Source organism: Malaclemys terrapin, chromosome 8 (assembly GCF_027887155.1).
Source record: "Malaclemys terrapin pileata isolate rMalTer1 chromosome 8, rMalTer1.hap1, whole genome shotgun sequence".
Lineage (NCBI taxonomy): Eukaryota > Metazoa > Chordata > Testudines > Emydidae > Malaclemys > Malaclemys terrapin.
The window spans coordinates 65,149,065-65,176,615 of NC_071512.1; the positions used below are offsets into that span (position 1 = coordinate 65,149,065).

A 27,551-nucleotide genomic window follows, 5' to 3' on the forward strand; every position below is an offset into this window, starting at 1 on the left:
TTCAATAGCTCTCAGCACCCCAACTATACAAATTGTTCCAGCACTCCTGCAGAACAATCGGAGGGTGTAGGAAGAAACTAGAGGCCAAAGGGAAACTGTTAAATACAAGCTGTGTGGAAGCAGTACAAGGGGGTTTGAGGATAGGAGGTGAACCAGGGAAACAGCATCATGTCCAAGAAGCAGACCTAGTTACTTAATACAGAATCCCTGGGCCAGACCCCAAGTAGAGGGTAGGTCTGGTTTCCCTACCAGCACTAAGGAAGGCATAGGAAGCCCAATGGAAGAAACATTGAACTCTCAGTGGGGCTGAAGACTGCCTACCCCTCTCCCCCACAAGAATGGGTTGAGGAATAGCCCAGGACAGGGGCTAAAGACCCTTTTCTGTTGGGACATTTTGTGAACTTTCAAGTTGGACCTTTTTGTTACCCAGAAGGGGACAGAACTTCATGTGACTTGGCGACAGGGCTGAGCCATGGAAGACCTAGTTAGAAGCAGATGGTTGTGGCACTGGAGACAAGGGCCCTTGCAGGATAACACACTGAAACAAGAAGGAGCTTCGGGTGGTAAGTAAACAACCTGACACATTGTTAATAAGGGGCTTTTTGTTGACAAAATCCCTGTTACACTGTAAGTAGTTTGTCAATTTGTTATGAATCAGTCAGGGAAAGAAATTTTTTGATGTTTGCATGCTCATGGCTTTTGGAACAAAGGTGAGTTGTTATAGTTTCAAGTCAAAATAGAGTTTTAAATAGTAAAGCAGCATTGGAATTAGTCATCCCCGGTAAACATGCCACTCTGTCAGTTGGTGTCTAAAATGATATCAATTCTTTCTATTTGTTGCCAATACATAATCTGATCTGAAATTTAATACCTTCATGTAATGAGTGATATGAAAAACACAGTAGCACTCACTGCTGTTAAATTGTCCTATGGCTGATACCTGCAACCAACCCTACCTTCTGTCTGTCCTGGCAAACCAAAAAATTAAACCAAAGATCTTCTACTCATATTTTGGTACAATATTTTGCTATGTCCAGACTTTGATTGCAGTCCAGATCTATTTTTGTTCCCACATCTTATCTCATAGAATGTACTCCTGCCTGTCTCACTTATGAGTGCAATCAATTCCTTCGGTACCTGAGTAGTGTTCTCCTCTCCCCCATTCCCACCCACTTGGCTTCTCTTTCCTTCATTGCTTGATGGACTACCAATTCTAATTTTTACTAAATGCTCCCATATTACATCATATTATATACCATCAGCCTGATTTTTGCCCTTATTTACATCAATGTAACTACACTAACTTCAATAGTTACTCCTAATTTACCTTGTCTAAATTAGAACAGAATTGGGCCCTGTCAATGGCCTCCAGCCATGCTACCTTGTGCTGTAATCCTATGAGAGCTGATAAAGAAGGAATAGGTCAGTCCTTGGCAGTTCCTGGGAAGCCTTCAATCCACATGCTGCAGGAAGTGGTGTTGATGATTTGGTGATCTTACTGCTGAGTCGGTACTAAAAAGCTCCCCCTCCCCACCCCCATGTTGTAGTAGGGATCAGCGTGGTTGCTCAATGTGTCAGCTTTTTGATAAACTTAACACTAAAGTCCTGAGTGTCTGTGGCTTTCCAAGTCTGCATAATTTTTTTAGCCAAACCAAATGTCCTGGCCCAATCCCAGTTTGGGTAAATACATTCTACCCACCAAAAACTGAAACTTCTATTTGGATATAATACTGATTTCCACATCCTTTTGTAAACGACTAGATGAAATCAGGCATAACAGAAGCAGATGTTCCTCAAGATTTCATTTCTAAAGGCCCAAATGGGATGCCATATATGCTGACTTGGGAAACTGGGAAACATTCATCATCCTTTTCTTTAAAAAAAATTGAAATTAATAGTCTCCCTTCTGAGACTTTTCTCCCGGAGACCTCGTTCACCATTCAGCAAATACCCAGACCCTTCTGATAGAGTTTGGATACCTTCCATAGTAGATACCTACTCTTATGCTCACCAGTGTGCACTTGCTTGGATTTAAAAAAAGGGGATCCTTTAGATACTTACAATGACATTCAAAGTCTCCTGCTCATACCTCAGAAAGCAACATGACTAAAGGCTGGATATCTGCTTACAGTCACAGTTGGTGCTGGAAGGAGATCTCAAGGAGAGAAAGCCTCTAGGATGAATTCTTGCTGACTCAGCTAGAAATTCTCACAAGGGGGGGAGGAAGGGGAACAGATCCCTGGAATGCACACACAATTGGCACCTCTGCCACTCTGGAGAGGGCACAGCATGTGCTCTGACCAGTGGGACATGTGTAGGGACATGGCTATTGCCCTACGTGGGCCACCCTCCTTTGAGATGGGCCACCACTGCTGCTAGCTGTAGTCGAACTGCAGTTCTGAGCTACATTATGGAACATATCATAATTTCGGTTCTTAAAGCAGAATACCCTATTGATTTTAAATGGGAAGTTCTGCTTAGAAACTGATGTTTTGAAATAGCCCTGGGTAGAAGCACAGAGATAATTCTTTGTATTTTCTCCCTCCCCCACTCATGAACACCTGCACAGGTCCAACCACTATATAGGGCTCTCAAGCGAATAAAAATATTAATCGTGATTAATCGCGCAATTAAACAATAATAGAATACCATTTATTTAAACATTTTGGGATGTTTTCTACATTTTCAAACACATTGATTTCAATTACAACACAAAATACAAAGTGTACAGTGTTCACTTTATATTTTTGATTACTTGTATTTTTGATTACAAGTATTTTCACTGTAAAAAAACAAAAATAGTATTTTTCAATTCACTTAATACCAGTATTGTAGTGGAGTCTCTTTATCGTGAAAGTGCAACTTAAATATGTAGAATTTTATTTAAAAAAAAAAAAAAAAACACCCTGCATTCAAAAATAAAACAAGGTAAAATTTTAGAACCTGCAAGTCCACTCAGTCCTACTTTTTGTTCAGCCAATCACTCACACAAACAAGTTTGTTTACATTTGCAGGAGATAATGCTGCCCGCCTCTTGTTTACAATGTTAGCTTAAAGTGAGAACAGGCACTCTCATGGCACTGTTGTAGCCAGCATCCCAAGATGTTTACATGCCAGATGCACTAAAGCAGTGGTTCTCAAACTTTTGTACTGGTGACCCCTTTCACACAGCAAGTCTCTGAGTGTGACCTCTCCCCTTATAAATTAAAACCACCTTTTTATATATAACACCATTATAAATGCTGGAGGCAAAGCGGAGTTTGGGGTGGAAGCTGACAGCTTGTGACTCCTCCATGTAATAACCTTGTGTCCCAACCCCCAGTTTGAGAACTCCTGCACTAAAGATTCATATGTCCCTTCATGCTTCAGTTACCATTCCAGGGGATATGCATCCATGCTGATGACAGGTTCTGTTTGATAACAATCCAAAGTAGTGCAGACTGACACATGTTCATTTTCATTATCTGAGTCAGATGCCACAAGCAGAAGGTTGATTTTCTTTTTTTGGTGGTTTGGGTTCTGTCATTTCCACATCGGAGTGTTGCTCTTTTAAGACTTCTGAAAGCATGCTCCACACCTCGTCCTCTCAGATTTTGGAAGGCACTTCAGATTCTTAAACCTTGGGTCAAGTGGTGTAGCTATCTTTAGAAATCTCACATTGGAACCTTCTTTGCATTTTGTCAAATTTGTGGTGAAAGTGTTCTTAAAACGAACAACATGTGCTGGGTCATCATTCGAGACTGTTCTAACATGAAATACATGGCAGAATGTAGGTAAAACACTGCAGGGGACGTACAATTCTCCCCCAAGGAGTTCAGTCACAAATTTAATTAATGCATTGTTTTTTTAATGAGCGTCATCAGCATGGAAGCATGTTCTCTGGAATCGTGACCAAAGCATGTAAATACCTTGCAATGACAGCTACAAAAGTGCCATGCAAATGCCTGTTCTCACTTTCTGGTGACATTGTAAATAAGAAGAGGACAGCATTGTCTCCTGTAAATGTAAACAAACTTGTTTGTCTGAGCGATTGGCTGAACAAAAAGTAGGATTGAGTGGACTTGTAGGCTCTGAAGTTTTACATTGTTTTGTTTTTGAGTGCAGTTATGTAAAAAAACAAATCTACATTTGTAAGTTGCACTTTCACGACAAAGATTGCATTACAGTACTTGTATGAGGTGAACTGAAAAGTACTATTTCTTTTATCATTTTTACAGTGCAAATATTTGTAATAAGAAATAATATACACTTTTATTTCAGTTAAAACACAGAATACAATAATATATATAATGAAAATGTAGAAAAACCTCCAAAATCTTTAATAAATTTCAATTGGTATATTGTTTAACAGTGTGATTAAAACTGCGATTAATCATGATTAATTTTTTTAATCACAATTTTTTTTTGAGTTAATCGTGTGAGTTGACTGTGATTAATCAACAGCCCTAATATATATATTGCAGTTCATGAGAGTCAATACACTGTTATTTAACATGTTCACTGAAATCTGAGCGCCATTTTTGTATCACTTGAGGGTTTGCTAAGTAGTTCTGTGGTGCTTGATTGAGGATGCTGATTGTGAAGTAGTCTCTGGATCTTACTTTTCCTTTGGTGGTGGTGTTTGAACACAATGAATACAAACAGGTTGTCAGACAGGAGCCAGGGAGGCTGATAAACGTCAAGTGACATAGCTGAGATTAATGTGATTGGTTACATCCACTGCTGGACAAAAGGACTTGATAAATGGTATGTTAAAAGTTATTGAAATCTAGTGCTGTCACTTCACTCATTCTGACTGCTGACTCTCTCATGCCCTCTTATCAGACACAGAGCACAACTTCCATTTAGAATGGGATACAAGGAAACCATTCCACCAAATAGTAATCATTATACATCTTAAGAACAGAAGCTAGGAGTTTCAGAGGCTCTTACGAGCCCAGCTCCCATAGAGTCAAACTCCCATCATTCAGAGTTAATCAGAAGCGGCAGTACAAAGATCCCACTAGTCTAGCACCTATGGATCTTATAGATTCATAGATTATAGGACTGGAAGGGACCTCGAGAGGTCATCGAGTCCAGTCCCCTGCCCGCATGGCAGGACCAAATACTGTCTAGACCATCCCTGATAGACATTTATCTAACCTACTCTTAAATATCTCCAGAGACGGAGATTCCACAACCTCCCTAGGCAATTTGTTCCAGTGTTTAACCACCCTGACAGTTAGGAACTCTTTCCTAATGTCCAACCTAGACCTCCCTTGCTGCAGTTTAAACCCATTGTTTCTGGTCATTGGATCTGCTATTGTATGTGACTGTAGGAGAAACCATTTAGCTGGCCTTGAAGACAGGGATATATATTGCAGTAGTAGTATAGCAAGAAGTTCAATGACAGATGAAATAGAGGGTGCAAGAAGCTAATTTTGTCATTACTTTTCTATCTAGAAACCAAACCCACCACCTGATACAGGTCCAATATGACTTTTAAGTGTGAGCATATAGGCCAAATCTTATTTCAGGTTTAAAAAAAAAATTACAATTTTTTTACCCTCTGATTCCATTCGTTTTCCTCTTCATTCAGTGGCCCAAATTTTGGGAGTGTGTATGTATTCCAAATATATCTGAATTGTATGTATTCAAGAAAAGTAATATAGTTAGATGAGTTGGGGAGGGAGGTATTCAAATTTCTGAATTCCTATTCAAATCTATATTGCCTAGTTTCGTTGCCTGAATCAAAATGTATCTGAAATTCAGCTTGGTGCTATTGATATGCAAACTAGCAGGTGGCTTGCTACCTATATTAGAACATCAAGAAAGCCTCGATTTTCACTTGAAGAGATCATGCATCACAGAAAGCGCCTATTCAGCTCCTAGCTTGAATCAAAAAGAAACTCCTCTATCAAACTGTCTTAGTTAACTTAATGTTTCTCTTAATTTCAAGAAAGTGGACAATTGTTTATTGTTAATCTCCTATTGACTCTATAAAGTAAAAAGATGCTGTAAGCTACAGCTTCCAGAGCTGTTGCTTGGGTTTTCTATTTGTACTTCAGTGTTAGGGTAGACAAAGATGACTGCCACAATATATATTAGTTAGAAAGTACTTTTGATTTATATACTGTAAATCTGCATAAGCCTGAGCCACAGCCCACTGAAGTAGTTACCACTGACTTCATTTGCCTCTGGATCCAGCTATGTCAAAAGCAGAAACAAAGAATTCCCCATAAGGGGCATTAACAAAGATTTTTGACCAGTGTTGTTAGATCTTAGAAATAACCACATGGAAACCTCTAAAGAGAGTAAGAAAGGAAATATTATGCACCACCAAATTAATAACTGAAATTACATGACATCAACCTACAATTATGTAAGTTTCTATGGAAACCATGTTTGGTAGGTACCCTATCTGATTCGCTTTCCATACTTTCCGCTTCCTGACTTTACTGCACAATAGAATACATGTTCCCTGAATTACTCTTTAAATGGCTTGAACTAAAAAGACGTATACATATTTAAATGTTTAAAATGTAAAATTATACCACATCATTCAAAAGAAAGAAGCATTCAGAACAAAAGGAATGGCATTACACGCATTAAAATCTTGCTAGTCTATCAAATTGAAATGGTACGGGGTTAACCCAAGAACTAACCTGGTTTCTGTACTAAATTTACAAGCTGCTACATTGTGTAGCTATTAAAGTCATTGGGACTACTGATGTGAGCAAGTTCACATCAAAATTAATAAGTGTTGCACAACCTAGCCCTAAGTTTCTAATACACTAATTATGTGCATGTTCCACCAAATCCTATTAAGACAAAACTCCCATTGAAATCACTGGGAGTTTTGCCTGCATATAGCCCAGATTGTAAACTCTTTGGGGCAGTGACAGACTTCCTATGTCTCTGTACAGTTTTTAGTACAAGGGGCCGTAATCTTCATTGTGTGTTGAGTGCTATTATAATAAAATAAATAGTAGGATCACTCAGTATTTTTTCAAGGAGAGATCATAGAGAAGTTAATGAAAGAATGTTGGTATTATTCGTTGATGAGGTCACAATATAATGGACTATATGTCTACTAGAAAAACGTATACCCCATTCAAGTTGTGAACTGTATTACTGTTTAGCATGATAGTTTATCTGGAAACCTCATATTAGCAGTATACATGTTTATCAGTGAGATATATTATGCAATCTAAGTGATTATGAGGAAATGGATGTGCATATTGTGAATGGTTCCATGTTAGAACTGAAAGGGAGTTTATTGTGGAAGTGCATAGTCTCAGTTCATTGTTTTAATTTTTTCTTCATTGCACTAAAAAATATACTTAAGCAACCTACACCCTATTTCCCCCCCTAGAGAATACCAATAGAACTAGTCTGCAGGTTCAGTGCAATATATGGTCATGGCTTTATATTTTGTCCTTTTTACTTTTTCTACAAAGCAATTTAAGGAACGAGAAGCAATTTAGGAAATTTCCGCATGTTAAATCTCTTTTATTCACAGGGAATGTATAACTTCAAATTATGTAATGAATTTGGCAAACTGACCTGCAACATTTAATAGCAAAATGAATTGTTATCCTAAAATAAAATACATTTGATGCAATATTGTAAATTAAGACCAGATTACATACACATGATCTGTTTTTTAAATGTAATTCAAATATTAAAAATCTATACAGCCAACAAATGTGAATGTACAACAAACTGGATAACAGCATTAAAGTGCACTTTTCCAGGACTTGTGTCAAAGTTTCTGGCTGATAACACTTTCTACTTCCACTTTGTGTGTTTCATCCAGGACCTCAAAATACAAATAAAAACCTGCATCTGGCAGTAAAATGACTGGAAATGTCAGAGCTGGATCATGCCTAGCTTTCAAACTGTTCAGCTCTGTTACAATGGTGTTCATTTTAAGTTGCAACATTCTAAAAAATGCAGAATGAGGTGATAGGAGTAGGGGGACTAGAGAAACTAAAGCACAAGGAAAACATCAGGACTCTAATGATGCCATTAATCATTCGATTAAAATAGCTTGCCTCCAGTCAACAGTACTCATTCTTTCAAGCTGTCCCTTTTTAAGGGGCTCTTCATCTAGTGTCTAGATCAGTAACTTGAGTTCAGAAAACTGTAGCACTTTGCATATTAATAATCATTAAATAAAGGATGCTAACACTCAGAAATGCTAGCTAACTCCTGAACTCTTACTGAGACCTGCATGAAATTACAGTTGACCTAGCTACTTATTTCAGAGTAGCAGCCGTGTTAGTCTGTAGCCGCAAAAAGAAGAACAGGAGTACTTGTGGCACCTTAGAGACTAACAAATTTATTAGAGCATAAGCTTTCGTGGACTACAGCCCACTTCTTCGGATGCAGTGGGCTGTAGTCCACGAAAGCTTATGCTCTAATAAATTTGTTAGTCTCTAAGGTGCCACAAGTACTCCTGTTCTTCTAGCTACTTATGTGGCCTTGTATAGTCGAACCTTAAACTACACAATTGACTGCTTTTTGTTCAGACACTATTTCTTTAACAGGATTCTCTAAGGAGTATGTGGATTCATAACCTGCACTTGATTTCTGTATTGATTAAAGGACCAGTTTATTGTCAGTGGTCCAGTAACAACGTTTAAGCTTAATGACATCTGAACAAATATAGAGATGATAAAATATCTGGGCAAATATCTGACTTCAAGTAGACAGGCTAGATCTTTATCTTGTGTAAACTGGTGTAGCTCAATTGACTTCAGTGGAACTATGCTTAAGGCAGATGAGGATCTGGCCCACACATTCTTTCACATCATTTTGCCTAATGAGCAGTAATCCACAGTCCTTCATGGGTGAAATTTTCATTAAATTTCATGTGTCTGCCTGTGAAGGACTCCAGAATTGGCACCATATAAGACACTAAAATAGCACATTGATTACAACTAATGAACGTGTAAAAACATACCATTAACAAACTTCCAGGCATGCTGCAAAGGCTCCTTGTTCTCCCTCAGAAGGGACAGAGGAAGCCCACATCAGAATGCCCCTTATCCCAGTGGGTAGGGCACTCATCTGGGAAATGGCACATCCCTTCTACACCTCAGGTGGAGGGCAGAGTTGAACTGATGGACCCCCACATCTCAGTTGAGTTCCCTAACGCCTGGGCTAAAAGTGATGATCAAGCAGCTCCTCCTCCATTTCCCAAAGGCACCTAACTCCAAGAGGGTTTGCAGCTGAGAATACCGAGCAGAAGGAGGCGCTTCCCTGTGCCTGCGCTTAGGCACCAATCTCTTTGAGGGGCTGAGATTCAGAACACACTCCTCCACTGGGCATCTCCCATTGCTTAGCTTAGGCAGGGAGCTGCCTAGCATGATAGCTTTTGTGAACCCAGTTCTGAAGCACCTCTCTCTCCCCATTTATTGTATAGGGAGCATTGCTACTGAACTCAGGCTTTGGGAATCCCAATAGATTTTTCTAGGCTCCTAAAAGTTAGGCATGGTGAGGCTGAGCATCATCATGCCTAAGTTCCTTTGTAAATCTAGCCCTTAGTGTTCAACCAAACAGTCTCTTTGGATGCAAAACTCTCAAAAGAGTAGGTTGCAGGATTGGGCCCTTAACACTGAGTGCACTATGTGACAAACAGTAATGTCATGGATGAACTAAAGGCCCAGATCCTCAAAGGCATGTAGACACTGCACTCCCATTTAAATCAACACCTAAATACCAGGTTTCAGAGTAGCAGCCGTGTTAGTCTGTATCCGCAAAAAGAACAGGAGTACTTGTGGCACCTTGGAGACTAACAAATTTATTAGAGCATAAGCTTTCGTGGACTACAGCCCACTTCTTCGGATGCATCTAAATACCGTTAAGAATCTGGGCCTAGATGATTATCCAGAGCCAAAAAAACATGGCTTATCCTATGTCTCATAATTGACCATACTTATCCCAGTGTCACATCACATTTATCTAGATCTTCAGCTGGGGTAAACCTGGGTGTCTTTGTCTCCAGTAGAAATATATTGATTTACTCCAGCTAAGAACCTTGCCTACGGATTTTATTTGCAGTTGTTTGTTTTTTGTTGGACCTCTTTTAAAAGGGGAGAAAAAAACCACGTCTTGTGTGCTGTATTATGCAGCTCAGTATTTGGAAGCACCCTGATTATCTGATGTTAAGGGACTGTGAATCTTATAGACATTAATGAGCTTTGGGTCAGGCCTGAGTTACTGGACCATTTCTATGGCAAAGTTTGTGCAAACTTCTTATAGCCGTAAGCATAAAACATTGACTCCTCTGCTTTGGCAGCAGACTGTCAACCTTCTCATTATATGCTCATACCTCTTTTTATGATTACTAGTGCGGAAAAACAATGAGAAGAGTTTTGTTGATTCAGTGCTGGGGATGTGGGGTGACTCTGACTGTCCACGGAGCTTGTTGAATAAGTCACTTGTGAATATTTCATTTGCTAAATGAGCACTAGCCTTCAGTGGATAAATGATTCACAACAAACTTTGTAAGTACTATAATTTATGCTATTTCTCTCAATCTATCACAGAACATTCTGTCTGATAAGGACACTTATTTTAGTAAAAATATTTTTGTTTCACATAATGCTGTTCTTGGGAGGACAATTGTTGTGCCTAAAGAAACTTACTGGAGAGTTTGTACTGCCTTTGAAGTAAGAAGAAAGTCTCTTGAATAAAGAGAAATCCTTAGATGTACTGCCACATACAGAACAAACTACTGGTTAAGCAAATTTAAATGTATCAAGTGTGTATTTGCCAAGCACTCCTACTCCACATGCACAAACAGACTGTCAAAGAATGGAGTACAGTAAGGGTTCTGTTCCTAATGTTGCTCAAAGAGTTCTACTGAAATTATATTCAGGGTGGTTGTTTTACAACAACAAACACAGGGTACTAGGCATCTATAGAAATATGTCCCTGACCAAGAAATGTATATTACAGAGAGTAGTCTGAAAAGTAGCTCCCTACAAATGCTATTGTGAGGTTCTATGTCTATTCTTATTGACTCCCAGAAAAGTCATTTTTTGGTTATATTTGATCTAACTACCTGCCCTGCAAGTTCAGCCTGGGATCTGATGCATAACCACTGATATTAACTGATAGTTTTGCTCATGATGAATGAGGTAGAATACAGTTCATATAAAATGTCTATAGTCAGTGGCATGGGAACACTTTGAATAGTAGGGGTGCTGAAAGCCAGTCTCCTTACCCCAGTCTGTTTCCCCATACACACAAGCTGGGACCCGGGGGCTGCTAGCAGTAGTAAAACTTGATTGTTCCTAAAGTCAGCAGATATGACAGATACGCACAGGTAGCAGACTTGAGTAAGAAGGTGCTCTTTTTAAATATTTAGTGTTTGATCCTAACTTTGAAGTGTAATTCTACTTTTGAAAAAAACCTTACAGTTGTCATTGTGAGGTTTGGTATTTGTTGCCTTTCAGACTTTGATTTCAGATGTTCTTTTTAGGATAGATTGTGCCTTTTGGACACAGTCCAGAGTAAGGATGGTGCAGTGTTGTATCATCTCCATGGGAGGTATTGGAACCTGTGAGAGAGAATGTCTCCCCAAAGTCCTTCGCGTGTAATGGGAGCAAGCCCACATCTACAGCCTTTACGCATGCAGCATGCTCCATTGTATAGTAGTCCAGCTCCATGCACCAGCATGGGGAAGGAAGGGCCATGACCTTACTCCTTCACAGCTCCCTTTGAGGCACTGTGCACCCATGGGGGACTAGGGAATGAGCAGTCCCTGCACTGTCCAGACGCTGACTCAGATAGTGCCTGGCCTTTAGTGGGCTGCATGTGGTGCTTGTGGGGAGGAGTGGCATGTGGCAGGGAAGCTCCTCATGCCTCCCCCCTCACCCACATTGCACACATGTAAGAGGCAAGAGTGTGCCTAGCCTCCTATATGTGAAACTAACTGCAAGCCCTGCACATCTCAGACTAGGTTCTGAGAGTGAAGCTGGCTACCTACTTTACCTCACAGAACAGGCTGTAACAAATGCTCTAAAGGAAAATTATACCCTCAGTCAGGGCCGGCTCCAGGGTTTTTGTCGTCCCAAGCAGCCAAAAAAAAAAGCCGCGATCGCGATCTGCAGCACTTCGAGCTGCCGCCGCTTTATTCTTCGGCGGCAATTTGGTGGCAGGTCCTTCACTCCGAGAGGAAGTGAGGGACCCGCCGCCAAAGAGCCAGACATGCCGCCCCTCTCCGTTGGTCGCCCCAAGCATCTGCTTGCTGAGCTGGTGTCTGGAGCCGGCCCTGCGCTCAGTGATGCTTTGGAAACACTGATTTCAATAGGTTTGCATTGCTAAAACTGTTTGGAACGTAGTAAATAGTTATTCAAAAACTCCAGCTCACTCCTCCTTACATGTGTAGATTCTGCAGAGATAACAGGAGTAAAACACAGAAAACACTTACTTTTAGAGAATACAAAAATGTATATGATTGTTATAGAGTGATAGATTTCAAGGCCAGAAGGGACCATTGTGATCATGTACTGATCTCCTGTATCCCCACAGGCCATAGAACTTCCCCAAAATAATTCCTAGAGTATGTCTTTTAGAAAAACATCCAGTCTTGATTTAAAAATTCTCAGTGATGGAGAATCGATCATGACCCTTGGTAAATTGTCTCAATAGTTAATTATTCATTGTCATAAATGTACTCTTTATTTCCAGTCTGAATTTATCTAGCTTCAATTTCCAGACATTGGATCGTGTTTTACCTTTTTCTGCTAGACTGAAGAGCCCATTATTAAATATTTGTTCCCCATGTAGATACTTTACAGACTGTAATCAAGTCACCCCTTAACCTTCTCTCTATTAAAGTAAATAGATTTACCTCTTTGAATCTATCATATAAGTCCTGTTTTCTGATCCTTTAATCGTTTTCATGGCTCTTCTCTGAACCCTCTTTACTTTATTAACTGTCTTCTTGAATTGTGGACACCAGAACTGGATGCAGTATTCCAGCAATGGTTGCTTCAGTGCCAAATATAGAGGTAAAATAAGCTTTCTGCTCTTACTTGAGATTCCCCTGTATGCATCCCAGGATCATGTTAGCTCTTGTGGCCACAGCATCCCACTGGGAGCTCATGTTATGCTGATTATACACCATGACCTCAAAGTCTTTTTCAGGGTCACTGCTTCCCAATATAGATTTTCCCCCATACTGTAAGTATGGCCTACATTCTTGGTTCCTAGATGTACATATTTACATTTAGCTGTATTAAAAGGCAGTGTTTGCTCATGACCAGTTTATCAAGTGATCCAGATTGCTCTAAATCAGTGACTTGTCCCTTCATTATTCATCACTCCCTCAATTTTTGTGTCTTATGAAAACTTTATCAGTGAGGATTTTATGTTTTATTTCAGATCATTGATAAAAATGTTAAATAGCATATGACCAAGAACCTATCCCTGTGGGACCCCACTGGAGAAATGCCCACCCAATGAAAAACCCCAATTTACACTTACATTTTGAGACCTATCAGTTAGCCAGCTTTTAATCCATATAACGTGTTTCATGTTAAATGTATATCCTTCTAGTTTTTAAATCAAAATGTTCTGTGGTACCAGTCAAATGCCATAAAGAAGTCTAAGTGTATATGTCAATACTATTACCTCTATCAACCAAATTTGTAACTTCATCATAAAAAATCAAGTTAATTTGACAAGATCTATTTTCCAGAAACTCATCCTGATTTGCATTAATTACATTCTTTTCCTTTAATTCTTTTTATTAATTGAATCCTGTATCAGCTGCTCTATTATTTTGCCTGGGACTGATGTCAGGCTGACAGGCCTATAAATACCCAGGACATTCTGTTTACCTTCTTTTAAGAAATTGGCACAATAGTTGCTTGCTTCCAGTCATCTGGAAATTCTCCAGTGCTCCAATGCTTATTGAAAATCAATATTAGTGGTCTGATGAGCTCCTCAACACGCATCCAAGAGTTTTGAAAGAGCTGGCTATTTGGACCTGCTGATTTTAAAAAGGTCTAATTTCAGCCTTCACTTCCCCTTTAAGCAAGATTAGTTTTTTAAACACTATGCCCTTCTTCCTTAAGGGTGGGTGTTCAAAGGAACACATCTGTTAAGAACAAAGGGGTTATTTACGCAGTCAGGTCTTTGAATTGATCTGTACTTTGGTTGAAATTCACTTGCATAAGAGACAAGCACAAGACCTATGTACTCCTTCAGTCCCACTGAAAATCCTAAATGGGAGTTAGGCTGGACTCTTCCTTTCTAGTGAATCAGCCTGATGAGCTGAACCAGCATTAATGGAAACAATCAGCACCCAGTATAGGTCTGAAGGAAGTTATATCCCTTTGGGAGCAAGGTGTGAGATGGGAAGGAATTGTACTTTTTTGAGCTCCAATTATGTCTGAAGGCTCCCCCTTGAATGGTTCAGTCCTGGGGAGGAGTACTACATGCCTCCCTTTATTCAGGGCTTTAAGCAAAGGTCTAGACATATGTTGGAAAAGTAATAAGGGGAAAAACGCACCATGTCCAGTAAGTACTGGAATGTGTTGGGCACAATTTCTGGTGTCATTAGATGGAGGGAGAAACTAAGGGGTATTTGACTTGATTTTGACTAACAGGGAGGACTCAGTTGTGAATCTGAAGGTGGAAGTCAACTTGGAAGGAAGGAATGAGAGCAGCAGAATACAATGGACTTTAAAAAGTTCAGACTTCAGCAAACTCAGAAATGGGTAGGTAGTGCCCTATGGGGGAAAAACATCTAACAGGAAAAAGAGTTCAGGAGAGCTGGTAGTTTCTCAGAAAATATTTAACGGCACAAAAGCAAACTATGCTGATGTAAAGGAAAGATGGGAAGAATAGGAAGAGGCAAAGATGGTTGCATAAGGAGCTCTTTAATGACCTGACAATCAAAAAGGAACACTATAAAAAGTTGAAACATGGTCAAATTAATGAGGATGAGTACAAAAGAATAGCTCGGCATGCATGCAGGGATAAAATCAGAAAGGCTAAGGTACAAAAGAGGCAGTAAGGAGAGGTTCTATAAACATATCAGGAACAAAAGAAACATGAAGGAAAGTATAAGTTCACTACTTAGAGGGGAAGGAGAGCTAATACCAGATACCAAGAAGGCTCAGGTGCTTATATTGCTTCAGTCTTGTTAAAAAGATCAATTATGACCAGCTGCTTAACTCAATTAATATTAACAAGGTGGAAGGAACACAAGGAAAAATAAGGAAATAACAGATTAAAGAATATTTAGATGAATTATATGTATTCAAGTAATCAGGCCCTGATGAAATTCACCCTAGGCTTAAGGAACTAATTGAAATCTAAGAATCTTGAAACCATTTGAGTTATGTTTGAGAACTCATGGAAGATGGGTAAGATCCAAGAGGGCTAAAGAAGAGCAAACATTCTGAGGAACAAAGGACTCAGGGAATTAGATCAGTCAAACTAATTTCAATTCCTGGAAAGATACTAGAACAGTTTTATTAAAAATCGGTGTGTAAGCACCTAGAGGATAATAGGGTTATAAGGAATAGTCAACATGGGGTGGGGAGGGGATGAGGAATAAGTTTATAACATTTGCAGATGACGCCACGTAGGGTGAAGTTGCAAGCACTTTGGAAGACAGGAATTCAAAATAACCTTGACAAATTGGAGAAATGGTCTGAAATCAGCACCACGAAGCTCAAAAAAGACAAGTGCAAAGCACTATAGTTTGGAGGGAAAATTAAATGCACAAGAAAAGAGGGAATAAAGGGTTACACAGTAGTACTGGGAATTATAGTAGACTACAAAAGGCATATGAACCAAAAATGTGATGCAGTTTTGAAAAAAGGCTAATATCAGTCTGGGGTGTGTTAGGAGTGCCATATGCAAGATGCAGGAGGTAATTCTTCTTCTGTACTCAGCACTGGTGAGGCATTGTCTGGAGTACTATGTCCAAGTGTTGGTGCCGCATTCAAAGAAAAACATGGAGAAATGAGAGTTTAGCAGAGAGCAACAATAAATGATAAGTGTTCGGAAAACATAAACTATGAGGAAGCTAAAAAAACTGGGCATGTTTAATCTCAAGGAAAGAAGACTGGGGGGGAGGGGACCTGACAAGTCCTCAAATATATTAAGACCTGTTATAAAGAGGATGGCAATCAATTGTTCTACATGTCTACTGAAAGTAGGCCAAAGAATAATTGGTTAATCTGCAGCAAAGGAGATTTAGTTTAGATATTGGGGGGGGGGGGGAGAAACCTTTCTAACTGTAAGGCTACTTAAGTCCTGGAATAGATGACCAAAACAGATTGTGGAATCCCAGTCATTAGTTTTTAAGAACAGGTTAGACAAATATCTGTCAGGGATGATCCAGGTTTACATAGTCCTGCCTCACTGCAGGGGGCTGAACTTGGATGACCTCTTGAAGTCCCTTCCAGCCCTACACATCGGTGCTGGAACTCGAGGTGCTGGGGGAGAGGGCTGCCACACCCCCTGGCTTGAAGTGGTTTCCATCCTATACAGGGTTTACAGTTTGGTTCAATGGCTCTCAGCACCCCCACCACACTTTTCCACCCCCCCGGTCCTTCATTCCTATGATTCTATGAATGTAACCCATAAATGTATTGAGCATAAAATATGGTTTAAACCTCACATTTTTCTCAACCAGTAAAGTAATACATCAATACTTTTAAATCAGTTATGAAGCAAAGGTTTGACTTCCCAGAAATTGTAATGGTTATCAGGGTACCAACTGAAGCTATTTTGTTATTTCATCTTCAGAGTAAAGTAAGAAAAAACCTCAAACCATAATTACTATATCTTGTTTGGATTTATTTATCCTCATGCATCTTCTAAATAAGCATGGCTTCTAATACACTGCATGGTAAAGACAAGTGGCCTGACTTTCAGAAGTGCTAAACATCCACAATTCCCACTAAAGTAAATGGGAACTACTAGTGTTTAGTACCTATAAATCTGCAGGTACGAAGGGCTGTATTGTAATTAACCCTTAAGGGGGAGCTATTTGGTTCATTCTTCCTGTTCCATCCAAGGGATTGGTGGGGCGTAATCTGTGTCTGCAGAAGGGTTCTGTGTTGGCTCTGGTATATGGCCCAGTGCATTTGGGGACAGAGACGCTTTTGCCACTGCCTGTTTCTGTGTAGTATGTGAAATGGCAGCCTGGTGGCAGCTTCTCTTTTGAACTTTCTCCAAGAAAGGGTTTGGCCCACAATGGGGCATTTTACTCCCCTCTGTTGCTTTGCAGCAGGGCCTCTGTTTGAGCCATAAATAAGGGCAGCTCCTAAAGAAAGAGACTGTCTCTAATGCACCAAGGATATAACATAACTGAAGACCTTACCCCAGAGATGAGTTTGGCATGCTGTCTGTGGTGTGTGAATATTTCAGTAGTCATTAGTGCTGCTCTACACTGTAAACTCGTATATGAATGGCTACCCCAAAATAAATAAATCTCAATACTGTACATTCAAATAAATAATATAAACAATTTCCTGGTCAACACAAGACTCATCTTAGGCAAATGATGTCAGCAAATACTACAAGTCACTGCCAAAGGGCTTCATTTAGCAATTGTTATTGGGTGTTTTTCATTTTTATTTACCTTATTTTTCTGTCTAGCAGGGTCAACACTAGGTCAGCATATAATGATCTATAATGAGTCTGTATCTGCAACTGTTGAAACCAGACACAATTACTGTAGGTCAGCTTGCCATTTTCTACATGTTTTACTGTCGGTACCAAAATGCCGGGACCCGAACACAATGTTCCATTTCAAATGGAGCTCATATACTTGTTCAACCAGGGACACTGCAAGCTCTCGGGAAACTGCTTTATTTCCAGAAAGAGCTTGCTTCCCTATGAAGTGGATGCATACTTTGTATTTTGTCTAGCACTTGAATGAAATGTTGGACAGTAACAAATATTAAAGCACAGCTTGCAACAGAGTCTTTTATATTGTACTTTAACTGTGGCTGAAGATGCAATATTGACTGTCCTGGTATTACAGTGACAGCATTATGTATAGGCCCTACCAAATTCAGGGTCCATTCTGGTCAATTTCATGGCCAGAGGGTTTTCATTTGGTCAATTTCACGATTTCAGATGTTTATATTTGAAATTTCACGGTATTGTAACCGGGGGGGTCTTGACTTAAAATGGGATCGTGGGGGGTTGCAAAGTTGTGTGTGGGGGGGATGTCCCAAGATTGTCATCCTCACTTCTGTGCTGCCTAGGCAGCAGCCTCTGAGCTTCCTGCAGTTAGAGGAGATTCTGGGAGGTGGAGATGGGTAGGATCTCCCCCACGCTACTAGGAGTGCTCTAGCTGGGGGCTGCTAGTCCAGGCCAGTGACAGATTAAGGCAGGGGCCCCTGGCCAATCTGGGGGTCCACTTGAAAAATGGGTGCCCCAGCCCCAGAAGAAACTATAGGGTGGAAGAATGGTGGGGGGTGCCCTTAGCTCCGGCTGGAGCAATGGGGAGCAGAAGCCCCCAGCTCTGGCTGGAGCAGGGGGAGTCCCCGAGCCCAGTCTGCCCCAGCTGCAGCCACTGGGAGCAGAAGCCCCCACCCCAGCAGGAACTGCTGGGGGAGAAAGGGGAAGCCAGGAGCTCGGCGCCCAGAGCTGCAGCAGGAAATGCGGGGGTGGGAGGGAGAGGGGACGGAGGCACACAGCCCAGCTCCCGGACTGCCCGTGCTGCCTCTGGAGGTGGATCTGATCTCCCCACCAAGAGCAGTTATACAGGGAAAGGACAAGTCCTATCCCTCCTCAGTATGGCTGGACTAGCAGTTAGGACTCAGAGCCCCAGGCTCCCAGCAGCCGAGGAGATCAGATTTCATGGGGGTGGGCTGATTTTTGGTAGGGCCCTAATTTTGTACAGTGTGGGTCAAATGGTGCAGTCCTTACTCAGCCAAAAAATCTGACCTCATGCAATTATGTGGCTGTAAATGAAGGGAGTAAAAATAGAAATATTCCTTGAGCCACTAGAGAGCACAAATTCTTCTGATTAAAGAACAAACATTAATGGCAGAACTAAAAGAGGCCATGTGTTACTCTATCCTTTCACCAAAGGGTGAAAGTCATATAGCAGTGGCTAGCAGAAGAATTAGGTTGGAGAAATAAAGCAGGAGAAAATCAAATCAGTGTCTCCAGAATGACAGACTGAGCTTTATCAATGCAGTGACACCACAGGCACTCTGGCTAGCACAGTAAATAATGATAGAACTATAGTTGTTCTGCACAGGGTCCTCCCCATTCACTGCCCCTTCTCTACCACCTCCTAACAGCCTGAGAAATAAGGGTTTGACAGGGAGCTCTGCTGTTGGAAAGGAGTCAGTATACTTAGGTAGGCCACTGTTGTGTAGTTCTACCTTACTGCAGGTGCTATTCGAACCCATGAGCTGAACTGTTATCAGTTTCTCTGCACCCCCTTTGATGGGAGTATTGAGCCATTGGAATTGCCAAAGTATTGATGCTGTGGACCCTTCCCTGACCTGTCTCACCAGTCTAATGAAGGCTAGAATGGAGAGCATCTTAACAGAGCACAGGGACACAGAAGCCCCACTAGGTGCCACTCCAGCCACAACCTCTTCCCTTTTATAGCCCCACAGTAGGGCTCAAGTTGTTTGGGGAGCTGTGCAGAGGGCCCAATGTACTTGAGTAACTTTGTCCCTGAGATCAGAAGTAGTGATTTTTTTTTATTTGTTTTTGCACAAATCTAATTTTCCTAAGAATTAGAATAAATCTAGCCCTCTTTTCACCCAACCCCACTACACCAACACTGCCTTGAAGCCACCTTTTAATTAAAACCTTGCATGGGAACAACATTATCTCTTAACAAACAATATTCCACTGTATCTGTTTTAATACAATGTGCTTAAATTAGAAAATGTAATACATAGTAATAAACATCTGCTACTTACCAGGTGAAGATAAGACACAGCAATGTGGATATTAAAATAAGAACTTGGTTAAACATTGCAGACTGTGTACGTTGAATGGCTCTATGGAGATCATTCTATATTAATAGAAAAAGCAGGTTGGTTATGTTTTTTTAAATAATGCGTCTGCTGATCCTATACAATAGTTCCATGATATTTTGATAAGCTACAATGGCCCAACCGCACTTAAAATTTGCTGAGCACAGTGGGTGGTGCAAAGGAGTCAGTTATTCCCTGATTTCCGTGACTGCATCTTTGACTACCCTGGCATACTTTAGAGCATCCTAGAGTTTGCGCTAAATTTAATCAGCTGGCCCAAACGGTTCCGTATGCCAGGCAGGAGTAACTGGAGCATAGCACCTCTTTAGACCCCCTGGTGGAGAGACTACATGTGAGTGGCATACGAGTTAGCCATGGGAACTTTCCTTGTTGAAAGTCAGTGATGTGCCAGTTTCCACCAACTGAGGAAACTATTGGAAACTATTTCCAAATTTGATACGAAATGGTGATACAGCAAAATGTAGAAGCATTTCCATGATTGAATAGTGAATGTGATTATCCCATGATAAATTTGTCCAGTGCAGTTCCCTGACCAGAAAGCAACAGCCTTGCTGAAGTCAGCAGACTCAGAAATGGATATTTTAAAAAAAAAAAGTTATTCTTGCCTCACTATTTTTGGTCATACTTACAATCATGTTCTCCAAAGCATGTTTGGCAAGCCAGCAATTTAAAAATACTGGAATAAATAGGTTTCTTAGTGCAGGCCAGAAAATCTGAGGAGGGGGAAATAAACACAAATACATCTTAACAGCTTTTCTGTCCAAGAAACTACATCCAACACAGTGTTTATAAAATTGTGTACTCCTGATGTAAAAACTGGTAACTATATTACTTTTTTCTGCATAATATATATGATAGGTAGTTTACAGTGTAGATAACATTTTTACTATGCAAGTTTTCTCTGCTTTTACATCTAACTGGTTTATCTTGCTCATTGCATTGTTGGCTGTGTGACTTTTTTAAATTTTTTTTTTTTTTTTCAAGAAGAAAAACATAGTTTGCTAAATTAGCCTCTCCAACAGGGCCTGCTCATCACTCATACAGGTCAATAGAGACTTCCACTCGCTTCAGTGTGTGTTGGAGCAGACCCATAATCCCACCCAGGAATGGACACCGACACTTAATTCAGATACTTACTGTAATGATAAAGGGGACAGCGTTGATTATTTCCAGGAGGAAGGGTATTCGCAAAACTTGTTCCCAGATGTTTCCCTTTTCAAAACAGCAAAAACATACCAAACTTCAGAAATAGACTTTCACTGAGTTGCACTGTAGAGACCGTTCATCCCAAACAACGTGCAAATATGCAGCAATCTGAAAAGACCAAGTGCCTAATCCTGTGGTCCTCACGTAGGCAAGGCTCCCATTGATGTCATTGGGAGTCTTGCCTGAGATAGGACTGCAGGATTTGGCACTAGTGTTCCTACTGGTGGGTGGGTGGGGGGCAAACAATAGATTAGGTAAATGAGAGAACATGACATCTTTCTGTTTATATATCGGGGAAGTTAAAATAGGGGCCAGCAGCAGAAGAAAACTCCATGAGACTTTCCTCACAGAGCTATCTCCAGATCACTCTGTCAGGAGTCTGCTATCCCTGTGGAATAGGCAGTGGTATTTGGCCCAGTGATTCTTTCAGTATTGAAACTGTTGAACTGTGGATTAAACACTGGGCCAAAAAGAGCAAGAAAGTGTGAGAATAATTCTGTGGTCTAGTGATTTGAGTTCTCACCTGGGATGCAGGAGGCCCAGGATCCAGACCTCCTGCTCCAATGACTTTTTTAAAATTTATCTACAGTGGAACATCTTCAACAGGAGATACTAAGGGAGCCCTGAATAAAAATATTCCATAGCTCAGTGACTAAGGCAGTCATCTGAGAGGCAGTAGACTCCAGTTGAAATCCCTTTTCCCTCTTAGGTGGAGAGACAGCTTGGATTTGGGATCTCCCACATCCCAGGTGAGTACACTCACTGCTGGGCTAAAGGTTAAGAGGGAGGTACTCTTCCCCACCCCCTGTTTTGGGTAAACTCACCTAGAGGTGCCAAATCTAGCAGGCAAGGTCTGAACCTGTTCACCAGATTGGGCCCTGCAGCTGAGTTAGGCAGAGGAATACCTATCTTCCCCCAGTTTGTGCCTTGCTCTTCTAGGGCTTGGGTATCTGGACACCTAGCGTGGGGCACCTAGCACTGTGTATGTTCAGAGGCAGAAGCAAAGGTGCCTTAGGGAACTTTTATGCCAAAAAATTAGGTGCAGGGTGATTTTAAGCACCTACAATGTTTGGGGGTTGCTGAACAGTATTTTGTGAATCCCAGTGGGTCCCGATTCTGGGATTTAGACACCCAAGTCCTCTTGTGAATCCAGCTCCCAGTGACTCTTCACAAAGGTAAAGTTCATGAAGCTCATACTAGTTAATGTAATACTGCAGCATTTACATTGTGGAATAAATCATGTAAATATTGCAAGAATTTGAAGTGCAGTAGGATAAATTAAAAATATAGACATAAATGATCTGACATTTATATCAACAAATTAATCAATCCTCATTATTATATCATCTGACTCAGTCACTGAATGCTAAATTCAAGCTTTGTTGTGCAAAAAGGAAATCCTCTATTCTCCCCCCGCCTCCCTCCACACACCTTCATCTCCAGAAGCCACTGCTGCTATAGTGCCAGAATAATTTTATTTTGACAGATGAAGGAGACTATAGTTGGATAGTTTTAAATGTTCTGCGTGGTAACTGTACACAGAAGTGATGGGAGGAGGAGGATTAAAGGCTGTGGTTGTATTTAACTGTGGGCACAATTAAAAAAAAACTATAATGAATTAGAAATTTGAAATTCAAATTTAATTTAAACTCACTCATCATGTGTTTCTACTGAACAAATATCTTCGCTTATTTTACTTTCTAGGGGACTGCTCTTTATGCTTTCTAACAAAGGATGATCAGCTGCTACAGATTTCATTGCATTGGTAGTGTCCATTACAAGAGAGAAAAAAGGACACACATGTAGCAAACACAAAGGAAGTTCTTTATTCGGGATTCTGGACATGCAGATCCTGCTGCTACCTGGTTCTCAATGTTGCAGATTGATGGAACAAAGCTTGTGTCTTATCACACAGGATCTGTATTGGGTCTGGCAGACAGTGTTAAGGGGAGCTAATACTTAGAATCATAGAATATTAGGGTTGGTAGAGACTTCAGGAGGTCATCTAGTCCAATCCCCTGCTAAAAGCAGGACCAGCACCAACTAAACCATCCCAGCCAGGGCTTTGTCAAGCCAGGCCTTAAAAACCTCACGGATGGAGATTCCACCACCTCCCTAGGTAACCCATTCCAATGCTTCACCACCCTCCTAGTGAAATAGTGTTTCCTAATATCCACCCTAGACCACCCCCATTGCAACTTGAGACCATTGCTTCTTGTTCTGTCATCTACCACCACTGAGAACAGCCTAGCACCATCCTCTTTGGAACCCCCCTTCAGGTAGTTGAAGGCTGCTATTAAATCCCCCCTCACTCTTATCTTCTGCAGACTGACTAATCCTAGTTCCCTCAGCCTCTCCTCATAAGTCATGTGCCACAGCCCCCTAATCATTTTCATTGCTCTCTGCTGGACCCTCGCCAATTTGTCCACATCCCTTCTGTAGTTGGGGGACCAAAACTGGACGCAATACTCCAGGTGTGGCCTCACCAGTGCCGAACAGAGGGGAATAATCACTTCCCTCGATCTGCTTGCAATGCTCCTACTTATACAGCCCAAAATGCCATTAGCCTTCTTGGCAACAAGGGCACGCTGCTGACTCATATACAGCTATTTGTTCACTGTAATCCCCAGATCCTTTTCTGCAGAACTGTTGCTTAGCCCGTCAGTCCCCAGCGGTTCATGGAATTCTTCCTTCCTAAGTGCAGGACTCTGCACTTGTCCTTGTTGAATCTCATTAGATTTCTTTTGGCCCAATCCTCCAATTTGTCTAGGTCACTCTGGACCCTATCCCTATCCTCCAGCATATCTACCTCTTCCCCCCCCCCCCCAGTTTAGTGTCATCTGCAAACTTGCTGAAGGTGCAATTAATCCCATCATCCAGATAATTAATAAAAATGTTGAACAAAACAAGCCTCAGGACCAACCCCTGGGGCACTCTGCTTGATATCGGCTGCCAACTAGACATCGAGCTGTTGATCACTACCCATTGAGCACAACAATCTAGTCAGCTTTCTATCCACCTTATAGTTAACTTTGCAGGTCTCTCACAATAATATAACAGATCAAGTAGGACGGTTAGTCTCCATGCAGATCTCTGATATAAAAATAATCACTTCAGGAAATGTACAACTTCTCATTATCAGATCCTATAGGACTGATTCTCCACTGACCTGTACCATGTGGAACTCATTGCCAGGGGATGTTGTGAGGGCCAGAACTATTACTGGTTCAAAAAAGAATTGAATAAGTTGATAGAGGATAGATCCATTAACAGCTATTAGCCAAGATGGTCAGGGATGCAGCCCCATGCTCTGGGTGCCCCTAAGCCTCTGACTGTCAAAAGTGGACAACAGGATGGATCAATTGATGATTGCCCTGGTCTGTTCATTTCCTCTGAAGCATCTGGCATTGGCTGTTGTTGGAAGAAAGGATACTGGGCCAAATGAATTGTTGGTCTGACTCAATATGACCATTCTTACATATAATAATTTACTATATGTGTGAAGTGGATATAAATTGCTACCACAACAGGATGGCAGAGTTTTATACCCACTTTCGAGAGAGATAAAGAACTACTTTAGGGAACTGATTCACCATTACTTTTGTGTATTTATTTAAACTGGTGCAAAGTGGTCTTAGGGATAAAATGCTAGATAAAATAGTTGTGTTTATATAAAATTTGCACAGGTGTAAACTACGCAAGTTCAAGGCCTAGAACAGGGGTCGGCAACGTTCGGCACGCGGCTCGCCAGGGTAAGCACCCTAGCGGGCCGGGCCAGTTTATTTACCTGCTGACGTGCAGGTTCGGCCGATCGTGGCCCCCACTGGCCACGGTTCACTGTCCCAGGCCAATGGGGGCAGCGGGAAGTGGCGCGGGATGTGCTGGCCGCGGCTTCCCGCCACCCCCATTGGCCCGGGACGGCGAACCGCGGCCAGTGGGGGCTGCGATCGGCCAAACCTGCCGCATCAGCAGATAAATAAACTGGCCCGACCCGCTAGGGTGCTTACCCTGGCGAGTCGTGTGCTGAACGTTGCCGACCCCTGTCCTAGAAAATGGCCCAATAACTTTAGAATGAAAAGTGACACTGCTTTATAAGCAGTATGTTGGCATCAGTTGTTTTTCACTGTGCTATTTTTTCCACAAAGAGACTTATATTTGTAATGGACAACACCTAATCTATATAAACAGTATTAGCTGCTTTTTATCAGGTATAATTTAGTAGCCAGTTTGAAGCTTATTAAAAATGTTATACTCTGAAAAACATTTCTGCCAATCATCACTTGATAAGTATAATAAAGAATTACTCTGACTCTGATGGATTGACTAGTTATTAAATACCATTGACTCATAGACTAAAAGCACAAAATGATCTCATTTCACAAAATGAGATATTTAAACTTTTAAAATAAAGGCTTTTCTTATTTTGTTTGGTGAAATGTATTTTACTGTTTTATCCTAATAGTTCAAAATGCAGACTTTTTATAATTCACTGTAATAGCATATAATAAAAATTAAAGGGCAAATTATGTGAAGAAATTCTAACCAAAACATTAGAAAAATATAACTAACGAGAACTTGACATTTTAAGGAAAAAACAAAGACAAATGTATAATATTTTGTACTTGCATTCAGCAGCAGATCTCAAAGCCTTTTTCAAAGTTCCCTAGTTTAGAGTTGGAATAGCTGAGGTGCAGATGGATATGGCCCCATATTTTCAAAATTGCCCTCTATTTGTGTGTGCCTTGATTCCTGAGTGCCCAATTTCAGATGACCGAACCTTGATTTTTTTTAAGTTTTCCAGAAATATTGTGCAGCAACAACTTGAGAGCTGATGTCAGAGAGAGCTGTGGGTACTCCATATATTGAAAAATAAGACCACAGAGACACAACTATACCAAAAAAAAAAAAAAAAGCCACCTTTGAAAAATTGTCCCTAACCAACACAGAGAGGCAGTGGAAGAATTAGAAGTGAAACTCAAGATTTCTGACTTCCAGTCCCCTGCTCTGATTATTATGATACCTAATACATTTGAGAAACAAGAAAAGGCTGTTTGAGACAATATGCCATCCTCTACAGATTGATCAGACTTTCTGCTTTTGCATTATACCATTTAAGCCCAGAGACAAATGTAGGCCTCTCTTACCTTTACATTTACTTTCTTCAATTGCCTCTTGCAATAATTTTAGTCACAGATTTTCAAAGGTATTTAGGCATTGCTCCATTCAGCATTGCTTGGCCGAAGGAGCAGATTTTCAAAAGGTATTTAAATAATTAAACAAAGATGCGTAGTGGGATTTTCAATAGTACCAAAGGCCAAGGTCCACGAAGGTATTTAAGCTCCTAACTTCTTTGACATAAATGGAAGTCAGGAGTCCTAAATGCCTTTGTGGATCTGGGCCAAGGTGCCTATTTACAGTCTTTCATCCCAAAAGGTCCCTAAGCACTTTGGACGTACGTAAATCATAGAATCGTAGGACTGGAAAGGACCTAGAGAGGTCCTCTAATCTAGTCTCCTGCACTCAGGGTAGGATTAAATATTATCTAGACCATCCCTGACCGTGTTTATCTAACCTGCTTTTAAAAATCTCCAATGATGGAGATTCCACAGCCTCCCTGGGCAACTTATTTCAGTGCTTAAGCACCCTGACAATTAAGGAGTTTTTCCTAAAGTCCAACCTAAACTGCCCTTGTTGCAATTTAAATCCATTGCTTCTTGTCCTATCCTCAGAGGCTATGGAGAATAACTTTTCTCTCTCCTCCTTGTAATAACATTTATCACTTCACCCACTAATGAAATGCAGTCACAGCTGGAATGGAAGGGTTTTTTGTTTGTTTTTACTGTTAACTGAAAGCCTGTCCAATGGCTTAGGGCAGGAAGTAAAGAAGAATGCACTATCCAAATGAAAGGATGTGAACATTTAAATTAGCAGAGTGCAATTGTCCAAATTAGAATGTAACACCTAACACTCCCATTCTTCAGAATAGTGCTGTTTGATTTGCAATGAAGTAAAAGCAGTCAAGACCATGGCTTTCATTTTCAATAACACAGTGCTTCGTAGTGCTACTCCAGCATCAGAGGGAATTGCTGAATCAACACCATTTCCTGAATGACCTTGGCACCTGTTGGGAGATGTAGATAGCGCATCTTTCAGAAAAAAAGATGACATGAATTTGTCCCCAGATTGTTGGCCTATATTGGCAAATCTATATTCCATTCATTATAAATCTATACAATGCTACTTGTCAGGTCCTCAGCTGGTGTAAATTGAACTAGCGTCACTAAATTTGACAGTGGGGGGGCCGACTTACATTAGCTGAGCATCTGGATGCCTATTTCTTCCTTCACCTTT

At 40.8% G+C, this 27,551-nt stretch overlaps 1 protein-coding gene across 1 annotated transcript in view; it reads right to left on the reverse strand.

Annotated features, from left to right (window-relative positions):
- KCNT2 (potassium sodium-activated channel subfamily T member 2) overlaps positions 1-27,551 on the reverse strand; it is a 296,278-nt gene that overhangs the window by 169,675 nt on the left and 99,052 nt on the right. The window contains exons 7-9 of the mRNA XM_054037517.1: positions 21,132-21,206; positions 20,624-20,707; positions 19,917-20,011 (exon numbers count right to left, since the gene is read on the reverse strand). Of these exons, the coding sequence (XP_053893492.1) occupies positions 19,917-20,011; positions 20,624-20,707; positions 21,132-21,206 (254 nt within the window). The remainder of the gene's footprint in view (positions 1-19,916; positions 20,012-20,623; positions 20,708-21,131; positions 21,207-27,551) is intronic.